We start from the raw sequence: 15,086 nt of genomic DNA on the forward strand, positions 1-15,086 counted from the left end.
AAATCCCCTCCCTTACTCTCTTGGTCTCTGTCCCTCCACGTCTCTCTCCCCCTTCCACTCTGCCTCTCTCTCTCTCCATCTATATATCTCTCTATCTGCCTCCATCTCTCTGTCTCTCCTCCTCTCCCCCTGTCTCTCCTCTCTCTCTCTATCACTGCCTCCATCTCTCTGTCTCTCCCCCTGTCTCTCCTCTCTCTCTCTCTCTCTCTCTGCCTCCATCTCTCCCCCTTGTCTCTCCTCTCTCTCTCTCTCTGCCTCCATCTCTCTGTCTCTCCTCTCTCTATCTCTCTCTGCCTCCATCTCTCTGTCTCCCCCCTGTCTCTCCTATCTCTATCTCTCTCTCTCTGTCTCTCGTTCCCCCCCCCCACTGTCTCTCCTCTCTCTATCTCTCTCTGCCTCCATCTCTCCCCCACTGTCTCTCATCTTTCTATCTCTCTCTCTGCCTCCATCTCTCCCCCCTGTCTCTCATCTTTCTATCTCTCTCTGCCTCCATCTCTCCCCCCTGGCTCTCATCTTTCTATCTCTCTCTGCCTCCATCTCTCTGTCTCCCCCCCCCCCCACTGTCTCTCCTCTATCTATCTCTGCCTCCATCTCTCCCCCCTGTCTCTCATCTTTCTATCTCTCTCTGCCTCCATCTCTCCCCCCTGTCTCTCATCTTTCTATCTCTCTCTGCCCCCATCTCTCCCCCCTGTCTCTCATCTTTCTATCTCTCTCTGCCTCCATCTCTCCCCCCTGTCTCTCATCTTTCTGTCTCTCTCTGCCTCCATCTCTCCCCCCTGTCTCTCATCTTTCTATCTCTCTCTGCCTCCATCTCTCCCCCCTGTCTCTCATCTTTCTATCTCTCTCTGCCTCCATCTCCCCCCCCTGTCTCTCATCTTTCTATCTCTCTCTGCCTCCATCTCTCCTCACTGTCTCTCATCTTTCTCTCTCTCTGCCTCCATCGCTCTATCTCTCCCTCTCCCCTTGTCTCTTCTCTCTCTATCTCTCTCTCTGTCTTTATCGCTCTGTCTCTCAATCTCCCCCTGTTTCTCTCCTCTCTCTCCCTCTATCCTCCCCCCTCTACCTCTCTCGCCATAAAACAAATGATCGAACCAATGCTCGCAAATGCTGCGCCTGTGTGTCAATCTCTTGTAAAAAAAAAATAAAATAAATGAGTACCTTGTCCTTTTGGCACCGCTATATTTCATGTTAGTTATTTATAATACCGCGACATTGTTTATAGTGAACACAGACGTTTTGGAAGGGATTAGAACCTTACAACACACGAAGTCGTCTCCTGTTCTATTTATTTAACAGTATTGTCTTTATCGATGATCAATTCTATGCATTAAACAAAACTCTTTCAAAAAAAAAAACAAAGAGAAAGAAAAACAAAAAAAACATTAAAAACATTGTTGTTGTTTTTAAATCAATTCTTCCCTTATGAAACATCATGGCGCGCTAGAACTTCGCATTCTATTCATTTCTTGCATTGAGTCACCATTGACAGAAGTCTTTCCAGTGAGCATTGCACCGTCAGGTTCTTCCAGCTAATAATTTCTACACAATTTAGCAAACTCTCCAACGAAAATTGCCGACATCAGGAAATACCCGAAAACGTGTAGAGTCTGTTCAAGATAAAGATTTTCAAGTTCTCTAGCCAAATATTATTTTCTTTTTATACTTTGAACAATTATAACGGTCAAACCATAGTTTTCACAGTGTGACTGACGAACTAGTCAAATTTCTAGGAAAATCGTTAAAGCCGTTTTCGAGAATCGCGTCCAACCAACCTTTGCCCACACAAAAGGTTTCACTCTGAAATTGCATGATACGTATGACGTAATCGTCTTTTTGTCTTTTTTTTTTTAAGTAACTTCTGTATTTTATAAGATAAGATAAGATAAAGTGTGACTTGAATAGAGTTATTGTAAAAAAAATAATCTTTCAAGCACATTGAAGGATCTCCAATAACGTAAAGCGTGTTAAGAAAGGATTTCGACTTTGCTTTCTATTTTAACAGCTTCCGGAATCCAAAAGTTCAGACTCAAGAGGGCGCCACGGATGTCTCTGCACAAACATCAGGTTGAAACAGGCCACCGCGTGCGAGGATTTGGCGGGAAAAAAAAATAGCACCCTATCTGGCTCGATCGTCTGCGTACTTATGTAATGGACGTGACTCCAAGTGCAGGTCAGGCACGTGACCAGCCAGAAAGAAAATGTCAATGGGGCTATGGAATTATTTGTTAAAAGTTAAGCATTTGACTGGTGACTAGAAGAAGAAATGAATTATTTAGCTGTGGCGACCTACCACTGAATTCTAGCAAAGAGCATCTTGCAGACAAAAAAAAAAATTTTAAGTCCAATGTTTCGGCTAATCGGTATGATAATGTTTGTGGAGTTTGTATCATTTTTAACAGTTCTTTTGCTTACATGGAGGCGTAGTGGCTGAGTGTTCAATCGATTGGCTTCCGAAACGAGGGGTATCGGGTTCGAATCTCGGTGAAAACTCAGATGTTTTAGTTTCGGGATTTTTAGGACGAGTCCCTGACATGAGTTGCTTCTAATGCAGGTGTCTGAGTGGGTAAAGCGCTTGGCTTCTGAACAGGATCCTGGTGAAGACTAGGATTTTTTTAATTTTGGGATCCTTGGGCGCCTCTGAGTCCACCCAGCTCTAATGGGAACCTGACATTAGTTGGAGAAAAGTAAAGGCGGTCGGTCGTTGTGCTGGACACATGACACCCTCATTGACCATAGGCCACCGAATCAGATGACCTTTACATCATCTGCCCTATAGACCACTAGGTCTGAAGGGGAACTTTACTTTTACAATTGTAAGACATTTTTTTTTTTTTCACGGATAATAAAGATTGTTCTTGTTATTATAATTCAGTCACCAGCAGCGCATGCGAATCTTTAAAGACAAAACGGAAAGAAAATGTGCAGGTATATAGATCTAGTCATCAACATAAACAAAGTCAGACGTGTGTGCTCTCCTTGGTCATGACGACATTCCTGCATAGTGCGTTCCAGGGTAAAAGAAGCATAGGAAGTCAGATCCGATGGGAGGAATGGAAGGGCCTATCTATGGAAGAGACTAATCCTAGTAAAAGACCTGAATGGAGAGAGACGGTTGGACATGTGTGATGCCCCATCGGCCCAATTAACATACTAAGAGACAGGTGAATCATGGGACCAGTCGCGACAGCGAGCCCCTTTTATAAGAGAATATTATTAAATGTTTTAGTCTTTCTATAATTTCAAGCGTCTCTTTCAACGTCGGCCCACAGGGTGCCGTCCACCGGGCATTTTACCCTAGAGCCAGACCGCCCCTGCCAAATCTTCCTCAGGACAGTGTAAGATGCCGGCGGGCAGCGTTCGAACCCCGGACTATTGAGACGACAGTTCGAATAACATTCCACACGACCAGCCAACGATCTGTAAAATGACTACCAATTAATTAATTTATCCGATTTAGACACATGATTTACATTGTCGTAGCTGTCATACTTTTAATTTAGCGACTATTTTGTTATTAACCCTATAGACTAGGCTATATGATAACTAATAGCCTAAGTCTACATCCAGTTTGTTTAAGCACAACATAAAAATATGTAGGCCCTAATATTTTTTTCACTGAAACTACTGTAATTTACTGCAGTTGCCGTCAATTATGTATGCTTAGCCTAGAAGTAGAACTCCAGCTTGTCTGTATGCCTATTTATAAGTAGACATTTGATACTTTTTGTAAACTCATCTATCATCATTATATAGGCCTAATATAAGTTGGGCCTATCGGCGTATGTAACTACTTATGCTATAGGCCTACGCTATAGGCCTATACTATTACTAGATCTATATGCCGTTTTGCATCATTGCAAATAAAAGTAATTAAGACAAATATGAAGTACAAGTAGGCTACAAAGATTTAGGCCTATGTCAGTTAAATGATAATAAATGGTAGTAGTCCCTGTATGTGTGGTCTAGATTCGAGCATAGTCTAGGCCTACATCTAAAATATATATCTAGATCTATATTTTAGATATAGACTCTAGGCTCTTGACTAGAGGCTAGAGCCGCTACCGCAGAACGTTAAGTAGTGAATCTAACACTAATGTCATGACATTTACGCCTCCTCGTAACCACCCACTTTTGGTTACCACAACTCAGCGATTTTACCTGCGACTTATTAACGAAATTTGGATAATTGAGAAAACAAAAGCGCAAAGAAATATTTATGAAATGAAAATCTTACTTGTTATTGGTGTAGATAATCCACCTCTGTGATTCTTGTTTAATAAAATGTACTTTCCCTAAATAAGTACTATTACACTTGATTCACGGTGGAAACTTAATTCGTTTCGTTTACTTTAAAGACTTATTTTTATAAAAGCCAATATAAACAATGTCATATGGCTTATCATGTGACACATTTCTAGTCTTGTTTATATTCACGTACTGACCTAGGATTGAGACCTGCATATGATAGTCTATATCCAATATTTTAAACAATTTCGAACTCACTACTAGATTCTTTCTACATATCTAGATCTAGGTCTATAATCTTCTTTTTTGAATTAACGTCTATATTATATTGATAAGATGTTAAGTATAGAACTCACTAGCAACATGAGTCTATGATTATACTTTATAGTCTATGAATAGTCTATAGTCTATCATACTCATAGTCTATGACTACTAGATCTAACTATGACTATGGTAAATATAGTAAGTTAGCCTCAATGCGAAAATTACCTCTGGCTCTAGTGCTCTAGTGACTATAATAGTGCTCTAGTCTAGTGTAAAGTCTAGATTTGAGTCTGTCTCAGTCTAGAAATGTAGAATAAGTATAAGAATTAGTAGTCATTGAATAACGGAGTAAGTCACTCTAGAAACTATATATATAGAGACTCTAGTCTATTTATATAATAATGTTATAAAAGTTATATAGATCTAGATCTAATTATTATAATTATGGTATAATAATTATACTATATTATAAATATAATTATACTAGAACTATTATTAACCATACTATAATAATTATAGATTCTACTTCTAGATTTAGATCTAGTAGATTATATTTAGAGAATAGATCTGTAACTGATCTGTCTTAGAGTTAACGTTAGACTATACTCTTAACTCTAAGTCATCTAAATTATTGAATAACTTTAATAAATCTAGATTTATATAGATACTTACCCTATAAACATGCCCATTATGGCCCAGTACCATTTTTGATTAGGGCTATCTCCCATTGCCCTATAATTACAGCCCCCTGTGGGCCTAATGAGCGCAATTATCCTTTGCACATTTGCATTATTAGGGGCCAATAGGGGCAACCCTAATCCATGTGTTGAATCAATTCTTGTTATTTGTTGATATTCAGTATTTGACAAGATCTAAGTGTAAAATACCTCATTTTAACAAAAATACTAACAAAATGCTAGAAAGAATATGTATTGATAAGTATAATTACTTTTTTGTGCAGACTGATGAGATGTAATATTGTTTGAAGTTACAAGATAGATTCAGGTGTTTGATGTTCGAAGAAGTCAGTGGCGTTATTACTTGATGTTTCCTCTCACATCACTATAAACATTTTGAAAATGATGGGAGTAAGTATTTCCTTTCATTTTTTAGTTCATTCAAAAGAGCTTTAAAAAAAAAACCTTTTAACAATTTGTTTTTACAATTAAAGCTTATATCAACTCTGTCTGTCTGGTAAAAAGTTTTAACGTGTTATTTCTCCCACAACCAATCTCGGATCAAGTTGAAACTTAGCACAGTTATTCATTGGCGAAGACAATACATGAATCAATTTAAAAAGTTACCAATTAGTCAATTAATTACTGGTAATTAATTATTTTCTTGGATACCAACAAGAGAAATTAATATTTCATTATTCTAAGATATGGCTTAATATTTGGGGTTTTGTCCCCTTAGATAATTGTACATGTTATTTCTCCCACAAACATTCTCTGAATGAGTTGAAACTTTAACTTTTATTTATTGTACCTAAAAAAAAACATGAATCAATAAAAAAAATTTACCAGTAAGTCAATTAATCATTTGCAATTAATTATTTTGTTATGATTGTTTTGACAAAGGGAAATAACTTCTACTCAGTTGAAAGATATATAGATCTATTGTAAATGTAAAGTATTTACCATTAGATAACCTTTTTTTAAATTATATATTTTGCTTATTTTTAATTGAACTTATTTGACTTCAACTGACTCTGACCTTGCCTTGGGTTAAGTTGAGCACAATCACTCACGCATTTTTCTACCAGGGCAAGAAAAGATACAGAAGACCTCCTGCAAAGCATGCACATAATAGCCATGACTCAGTCTCAACTGCTCTGGACAGGCCATGACTGTAGAATGAATTATTCTCACTTCCCAAACAGGCTCCTGCTAGGCCAACTAGCAATTTAAGGAAAGTAAGTTCAAGGCTTAAGAATTAAACCATTCAAGGAACACACAAAGTGTCCCTGAGTTTGCAACACAGACTCTATTCCTGGAAGACTTGTGCAAACCATAGAACATCATGGCACTACAAGAATTGATGCAAAGCAGCCTTAACAGAAGAAAAGCATCATAACAGCTCCAGCTACTATAGTGTGTCTAGTATGCAGCTAAACATTTTGGACTCAGGACTCACCAGCAAAGTGCACAGCATCTGCAGGCACAAAACTGCAGAGTCAAGCCCTCATTCCATGGATGACAGAAGTGGTCATTATTAAATATTGATGGATGAATTATAAATTATATATCATGTTTCCATTTGATCATTTGGAATGAACACATTCTTATATGCCCACTAGGCACGACATGGCCTAAATTGTGCCAATGTGCCTAAAATCAAAATCAAATCTTATATGCCCACTAAATTATTTAAATATTTTGTTGTTACAAAACATCTTATCTTATAGATTACAGACGTTACATCAAAAGAGAAGATACTTGTGTCCTACGCATTTCATGTTTCAATCTAGTTGTGCATGTTAATCATTCACTTAAATTCAGCTTAGTTATTGGTTAGCTGATTTGCTGTAATTCATTAAATTTATGGGGATTTATAATGTGTTTCGGTAGGGCTTAAGAAAATCTGTTTGTTACTGTCCTACGCATTTCATGTTTCAATCTAGTTGTGCATGTTAATCAATCACTTAAATTCAGCTAAGTCATTGGTTAGCTGATTTGCTGTAATTCATTAATTTATGGGGATTTATAATAAGTGTTTCAGCAGGGCTTACAAAATCTTTTTGTTGCTGTTGTTACTGGGGGTTTTTTTGCCTACAGTAACTTTCATATTAAGATAATTCATTTCTTATGTTACTAATTTTTAAATTTTGTCCAAACGTAACTTTTGTTTAGCCTCTAAGGTCATAAGCAGATCATAAGCAGATGTTGCATCAAAAGGTAGCTCACGGGACAATTACCTCCTAAAAAGCAACAAAATAGAATGCTGCTTTATTTACTTGTATTTGTGATTCATTTTTTTTCTCTAACTTTCTTTGAAGCTTATAGCATGCTTAGTATGCTGTAGTCCAAACTCTTTTGTAAACCTCTGGGTGGAGGTTTCTGTTCTGCCTTTAGGACTTAAGCAAACACAATTCTGTTCGAGTCGCAATTCAAACTTGAGCCCCCTTGTTAGGTGGCCAAATAAAAGCCAAGCAGTTTTGGCCTTTTAGCCACGCATCCCAAGCATTAAATGTTAAGCTTTAATATGTTGTATTTATGGACATTTTCTAGGGCCCCCCTGATGGGTACCTGACTTTAGTTGAGGACCTTGCTTTTATTGATTTAACTGTATGGAATTTAGCTCTGGTGATATGAAGCTAAATTGTGCCGATGTTACAAAAACTAAAAAAACTAAAACTTTTAGATGCGGAAAGTAAAAGCGGTTTGTCGTTGTGCTGGCCACATGACACCCTGCTCATTAACCAGTGGCCAAAGAAACAGATAACATTAACAACCCTAACCCTGCCCTGTAAACTGCATGGGCTGAAAGGGGAACTTTACTTTTACTTTTTATGGACATTTTTATTTATTTTTATAATTTCTTTGAGTGTTTTGATTAAAGTTGTTTTTTTTTTTCTTTCAGATGTATTTTGACACAACTGTACTGATGAACAATATCCTTTTTGAAAACTGGAATACAACTACAGCTGGAGGTTTGTTCATAAAGAGTTTAATTTGTTCAGTTTGACTTTTTAAAATTAACTGTCTAGTTGGGAGTTAATTTATTCAGTTTGACTTTTTAAAATTAACTGTCTAGTTGGGAATTAATTTGTTCAGCTTGACTTTTTAAAATTAATTGTCTAGTTGGGAGTTAATTTGTTCAGCTTGACTTTTTAAAATTAACTGTCAAGTTGGGAGTTAATGTTCAGCTTGACTTTTCATTAACTCCCAACTAGACAGTTAATTTTAACATATATAGAGTTTTAGTTTACCTTTTTTACAGTAGTTAGCAGGTCATCGTGGGGTTCAATTGCAGTGTTAATGCTGTCTCTAATCTCTTTGTTTCTGATGCAATCTTTGTATGTGATACCTAGGATTTATCTAAATTCCATTGCTAGGATCCTCTAGTATATTTGTAAGGGTGTGCTAAATTATTCAATACTTAATTTGTTTATTGATAATTGTTCTACAGGTGTTGTTTTAGCCTCATTTCTGTCTTTCTTTTTCACTGCCTTGTTTGAGGGACTTAAAACTCTCAAATCCTATGTCCTGCTTCTTCGTAAAAGTGACCCATTTGATAAGGAGAGCATAAAGAAAAGAGGACTCCAGTCAAGGGAGTCTCAGATTGATCTTGTGTCTCAGAACTCAAATAACCAAACTAAAGGTCTCAAACAATGGAGGTCAGTTGCTAAGTTTATAGCAATCTTTTCACTATAATCTTATACATTTTTATTAAAATATATGTAATCAACTTAAGATGTTTTTATCAGGATTGTCCTAAACCACTGAGAATGACATGAAATGTAACCACAAGCACTTGATCAGACTAATGGGCTCCTGCTTATGGTTACAATGCTATGACTGTAACTCGTGGACTTAAATAGTAGAGTGGGAAAGAAAGTCCAAGGTATATTAATGAGAAGCTGTAGACATTTACCAGCCATTATTTACCAAGACAAACTTTGCACTAAGGAAACTTCTAAAATGACTAATAATTATTCAATGGCCTTTGTTATACTTTTAATTATGTTTTTTCAGCTGGTACAGGGATTTCACTTTATCATTAGGACTTACACAGAGACATACTTACAACATATAATTCTAGAAAAAGATAAAAAGAACACTTGTGCTTCTCTATTAATCAATCATACTATGCAATGATTGAAAATTTTTTTTTTAGAAAAGGCTAAAAGTATATTTTAAAAAATATTGATTGCAAAATGTGAATTTATCTTAAAAGTTTGATTTTAAATAAGCAATATTTAAAATTTATAAACTGTAAGCTATTAGTAAATAAAATATTTCTATTGTTTTAAATTTTTTAATGGTTAGATTATTGTTAATTATACTTGATTGATTGGCATGAAATAGCTAGCAATAAACAGTAGGAGAATCTGAAATTTATTGTGGTGTCGTAATGTTTCAGAGGAATCATGTTTACAGTGGAGTCAGTGTTGAATCTTGTTAGTTTCTTCTATGCCTACCTCCTGATGCTCATTGTCATGACCTATAGTGTGTGGCTTGTTCTAGCTGTGATAATTGGTAAGTTCAACCAAGACTACTAACTTCCTTTGCTCACCAATGAATTGTAGGGTGTTTATTTGTTTATTGTTTATTGAAAACCATGCAATGACTTGCCAGAATTTAAGCCATTGATTAACATACATGACTAGATTGACCTAGGGACACGAGTAGGATATGTAATCATCTTCTTTTTTGAAGTAATGTCAGTTTATGCTCCTGAACTGATGGGATTGAATTTATAGTCATTTATCTTATCTTATATAATACAGAAGTTACTTCAAAAAAGAAGATGATTATGTCCTACGCGTCATGCATCTAATTATACATGTTAACCAATGACTTAAATTCTGCCAAGTCACTGGTTTTCCTGGCTGGCTCAGGCAACCCATTCCATGCTTTGATAGCACCAGGGAAAAAGGAGCATTAGTACCAATTTGTCCTAGCATATGGAACGAGGAATGTGCCTTTATCTTTGTGTCTTTCTGAGTATTTTATTAGATTTTGTTTTTGTATTTGAAGATTATGGTTCAGTGTTTTATGCATAATTGCTACTTTACTTTTGAGTCTTCTAAGGTTTTCTATATTTAGTGATTTTTCTAGTTAGTTATGAATCTCACTGCTCTATTTTGTGTCTGTTCCTGTTTCTTAATATTTTCTTGAGTTGAGGATGATGCATATTCTATTATTGGCCTAACCAAGGTTAAATAACATTTTAGTTTTATGTTCTTATTCGATTTATAGAAATTTCTTTTAATAAACCCTAATGCTTTGTTTGATTTTTTTATAGTTTCATCAATATGGGGATTCCATGACAGTTTTTCATTTATTATAACCCCTAAGTATTTTGTATTTTTAGTCTGTGTTACTAGTTTACCATGAATAAGATATGTGGAATTAATTTGTTTTAGTTTTATTGTTACTCTTAATAACTGACATTTTTCTGGGTGGAAAGACATGCTCAAATTTGATTCCCATTTCTGTAGTTCATCTAATTCTCTTTGTAAAATTTCTATATCTTGTGTTGATTTTGTTGTTCTATATAGTATTACTGATTAAAATTAAAGCTGTTTGGATTCAGAGGTTCCCTAAAGATCCTAAAATTGAAAATCCCAGTCTTTATCAGGAGTCAAACCTGAGACCCCCTGGTTTGGGAGCCAAGTGCTTTACAACTCAGCCACTGCGCCTCCAAAGAAATGCTTGGTTCAATGTTATACTTTATTATTCTGTTGTTTTTTGTTGTTGTTTTTTCTACATTTTTTTATACTTGCTTAGAGACTTATAATATGTTTTTATTTTCAAAATTATTGCGCATCAAAATTTAAAACCTGTGCAAAGCTGAGTAAATTACTTATAATAATTTATAAAGAACACAATTTTTATTTATTACTTGGTCTCCTCATCATGTGAACTAGTGAGACTTTCTACTCTTTCTTATGTTTCAGGTGCAGGTGTTGGTTACTTTTTCTTTCACCCCATTAGTGAAAATTTGGTAGTGAAATTTGCAGCAAAACCAAGTCCACCGAAGCCAGTTAGCTGTTGTTCAACTACAGCTGATGCTAGTAAAGGCTCACAGGAACAACCTAAAGGTATTTAGAGGATATCTGAACTAGCGATCATTTTTTTACAACTCCTTTATTCAGCTTGCAAATTCATTGGAAACTGAAAAAAATATCGGCTATAATGATTTACCTAAAAATTTGAAAGTTAATGTATATGTCTGGTAAAAGAATAAATAGCTGATTCTACATACTGGAAAAACTCTAGTTTGACAGATATAATTTTTAAAATATTATCTTCTAAAATTAAATTTGGTCATAAAAATATTTATCTTGAACAGATTTGTCAGTGGATTCTTCGGCATATAGGCTCTATTCATTAAAGGTTTATAAGTCTGAATCTATAGGCCTGTCATTAGAATTTTATATACTCTTACATTCACTTCACACTTCCTTGTTTCATGAGGAGGGGGGGATTAGGGTAAAAATATTCCTTTTTTTTTTTTAAAATCTATTATTGATTAGTTGCTAAGAGTAAAATAATCACTCTTATCGGCCTGACATTCATTGAAAGAGGTTCTAACTAAGGCAAAAGACAAAGAGGAATGGAGAAAGACGGCAGACAAATCTTTACATGGTGCCCCAACAGTCCAACAAAGGGATAGGTAAAAGTAATGAAAAGTCATCAGTTTCTTTAAGGAGGATTTGTCTTTACATTTTTTTTTCTATTACTTGTTTATGTCATTGATATTCATATTCATATTAAAAAAACGTTTAACTTTTAACTATAGCAGCAGCTAAGTATTTAAAAAATTAATGTTAAGAAACAAGAAAACAAGAAAGATGTCTCCTGAGATGTTTATGGGTATAGAGCCTTATCATTGAGATTTAGCATAAGTTGCCTTCTATCTATGTGTTTAGAACATAGCTTTTGAAACCTGCCACATATAAAACACCAAGTAGTTATTGAGACAGTCAATAAAACATCTTTTCTCTGATTTGCTTTTCTTTTAAAATCTAAATATGACTTCAATCAATATATATAGGACATTAAATTTGACTTTAATCAATCAGACATTAAATTTGACTACAATCATTCAGACATTAAATTTGATTTCAATCAATCAGACATTAAATTTTACTTCAATCAATTGGATGTTTAATTGGACTTCAATCAATCAGATATTAAATTTGATTTCAATCAATTAGACATTAAATTTGACATTAATCAATATCTATAGGACATTAAATTTGACATTAATCAATATCTATAGGACATTAAATTTGACTTCAATCAATAGGACATTAAATTTGACTTCAATCAATAGGACATTAAATTTGACTTTAATCAATATCAATAGTACATTAAATTTGAATTTAATCAATAGGACATTAAATTTGACTTTAATCAATACCAATAAGACATTAAATTTGACTTCAATCAATAGGACATTAAATTTGACTTTAATCAATACCAATAAGACATTAAATTTGACTTTAATCAATAGGACATTAAATTTGACTTTTATCAATATCTATAGGACATTAAATTTGACTTCAATCAATAGGACATTAAATTTGACTTCAATCATTAGGCTATGCCAACTTTGTTGTATCTTCTTTTAGTTTTGTGTGACTCATTTAGTTCTATTTTTCTATTTTGTATTTACTACTTATAGAAACTAATTTGTTTGTTCCCTATGCTTGCCCAGGAAATAGTATTGTTATTTGACAGGATCAGGTGCAGTATAAGACCAAAGTAGATCCAATCTACATTGTATCATTGTTTGAATTTCAACTTGTTTCCCACTTTTGTAACCATCAAGTAAATAACCACCACACAAACTAGTTAATCTCAAACAATAAAGAATTCAACTCTTTTTTTGTATTCTCTTTTACCTGTATTGACCTTTTTTTTTTTTTATTTCATCCTTTTCTATTGAAGCCTAGATTTTAAACCTGCTTTCGACATTGCCCTATATCAGTGTTTCCCAAAGTGGGGTACTACACATTAACTATGCTTCTCCTTCTCATTAATGCAAATTAAAGTTATATAATAAAACATTTATTTATATTTTTTTATGAACAATTTTACTTTTCATTTTTTATTATCTATAATTTTATTCTTTGGGGGGAGGGGGTACTCAGGAGTTACGAAAATTATTGAAGGGGTACACATATGTTGATAGTTTGGGAAACACTGCCCTATATCATACTTTAATAACTTGGCATAATTCATAGTTGGACATTGTTAAATGTCTTTATTTATGAACATTTTATTTTTAAGTAGTTCATTTTCAAAAATTGTAATTTAGATATTTTTTCCCAATCAAAATTTCAAAAGCATCAATAATTTTTTGTTTGTTTTGAAAACGTCTTTTACACATTAAGAAATATAATTTTAAAAACAATGGTTGGGGGAGAGATTTGTATAAGTTTTAAATATTAATTTCTCTTAGCACCACAAATGAATCTTTATCAATTTTTCACATTTTATTTTGAATCCTTTTATTTTTTTCCCGGCAATTTATTGAAATAGTTCAATGATATGTGTGTTCCTCTCTGGAACAAATCCCTGTAGCACTTTCTTACTTTTTAATAAAGAAACTATAAAGCATGCTACTCTAGCAAAAATTTTATGACTGTAAAATAATGTATGGAAATTGTGTGGAAAACCCTGCTTAACTCTCTCTCTCCTAATTGACAATGCCAACGTTTATTTGACCCCCCCCCCCCCCACTAAACTAAATTGATTTTTGGATTTATAAACTTTAATTTGTGTTGTGTAAAAGAAGCATGCTTTCTCCTACAAGTTGATACCAAATATAACATTTTCTGATAACAAACAAAAAAGTTATTGAGTTTAATCATAATATGATAGTGAAATACAAATGAGCAAAACAAATAATATTGCTATCGAAAAGAGGAAAATGATTACGGAGAGAAAGAGTTCAGATGATTTGTATTGATTATATTGATGTATTGATATGGCATTGGTTTGTATAGTCTCCAGTTATTACGGTGCACTTTAATTTTTACTAAAATATTACCAAATTAAAATGTAATCATCATCATCATCAAACTCCATTTGAGTGAGGGCTTGAGAGGCTCAAATCCTCTCTTGCAATAGCCCTGAACAGAAATGTAATAGCTGTTGCTATTAACACAAAAAAGCAAATAAATTGATAACATAACTTTAGTTGTTTTTTTTTTCGCTATTCTACTTTATTATTTATGTTAATTAATATGTCCATTTTAAAAGCATACAATCATAATAAATAAGCATTTTAATTTTTTGTTATCAATCGCCAAATATGGAAGTACATTTTTTTATACAATGCATTCAGATTGACATAAGTACCAAATATTAATTCTAAGGCTTTTGTAATTTAGATCTTTTAATATTTTTTTTTGTAGTTTAAATTTTCCAAATGTTTTTTTCTCCATAGAACATGCAAGACTACTCCAGGCATCAGTGAGAGATTATCAAGGAATTAAATAAATAATATTTGGAAGATTCTTTTTTTTCAAAGTGAAGAATGAACAGCAACAAAGTTTTAATTTCACATCATTGAAATCCTATTAGATCATTCGTACAATTTTTATCATGAATAGTTTTTTTTTTTTTAAATAAAAAATCAAAACCTTTAAATCATGAAATTAAAAAAAAAAATTAATGAATTTTTTTTAGTATTTAGGAGTTTCTTCTATCTTCTAAATACAAGCCATGAATTAAAATAATTAATTGTTGATCTCTGTTTGACTTAAATTATATAATGGAACATACTTTATTCACAAGTCGAAATGAATAAAATGAGTTTATGAAAAAAAAGTTTGATTCAAAATCTAAAAAATTTAGTTATTGATATTGGTTTAGAGATTATAGTTCAACTAAGTG

General features: G+C 33.7%; 2 protein-coding genes across 6 annotated transcripts in view; one reads left to right on the plus strand and one right to left on the minus strand.

Moving 5' to 3' along the window:
- Window positions 1–4,364, minus strand: part of LOC106077050 (roundabout homolog 1-like) — a 90,999-nt gene extending 86,635 nt beyond the window's left edge. For both annotated transcript variants that reach the window (XM_056040314.1, XM_056040317.1), the window contains exon 1: window positions 4,235–4,364. The gene's annotated coding sequence lies outside the window, so the exon portion shown is untranslated. The remainder of the gene's footprint in view (window positions 1–4,234) is intronic.
- A 32-nt stretch (window positions 4,365–4,396) lies between these two features.
- Window positions 4,397–14,813, plus strand: LOC106073813 (probable low affinity copper uptake protein 2). Of its 4 annotated transcripts, none has more exons than XR_008779662.1 (8): window positions 4,397–4,534; window positions 5,471–5,597; window positions 8,092–8,161; window positions 8,641–8,848; window positions 9,595–9,710; window positions 11,135–11,278; window positions 12,901–13,013; window positions 14,638–14,813. XR_008779662.1 is itself a non-coding variant. In XM_056040336.1 (8 exons), exons 2-7 carry the CDS (start codon window positions 5,589–5,591, stop codon window positions 12,918–12,920), a joined length of 567 nt encoding a protein of 188 aa, XP_055896311.1. In that variant the 5' UTR covers window positions 4,397–4,534; window positions 5,471–5,588; the 3' UTR covers window positions 12,921–12,947; window positions 14,638–14,813. The 4 variants fall into 4 exon arrangements, 3 of the variants coding, with proteins under 3 accessions (XP_055896311.1, XP_055896312.1, XP_055896310.1); XM_056040336.1 differs by having other exon boundaries at window positions 12,901–12,947; XM_056040337.1 differs by having other exon boundaries at window positions 12,901–12,929.
- The last annotated feature ends 273 nt before the right edge of the window (window positions 14,814–15,086 follow it).

This window comes from Biomphalaria glabrata, chromosome 9 (genome assembly GCF_947242115.1).
Source record: "Biomphalaria glabrata chromosome 9, xgBioGlab47.1, whole genome shotgun sequence".
Classification (NCBI taxonomy): Eukaryota; Metazoa; Mollusca; class Gastropoda; family Planorbidae; genus Biomphalaria; species Biomphalaria glabrata.

What these genes read in the sequence shown, in the direction of transcription:
- LOC106073813 (XM_056040335.1), top strand. An exon ending in AAAGGTCTCAAACAATGGAG is followed by an intron (nt 8,849 to 9,594) that starts GTCAGTTGCTAA and finishes GTAATGTTTCAG; the next exon opens with AGGAATCATGTTTACAGTGG. An exon ending in TGTTCTAGCTGTGATAATTG is followed by an intron (nt 9,711 to 11,134) that starts GTAAGTTCAACC and finishes CTTATGTTTCAG; the next exon opens with GTGCAGGTGTTGGTTACTTT.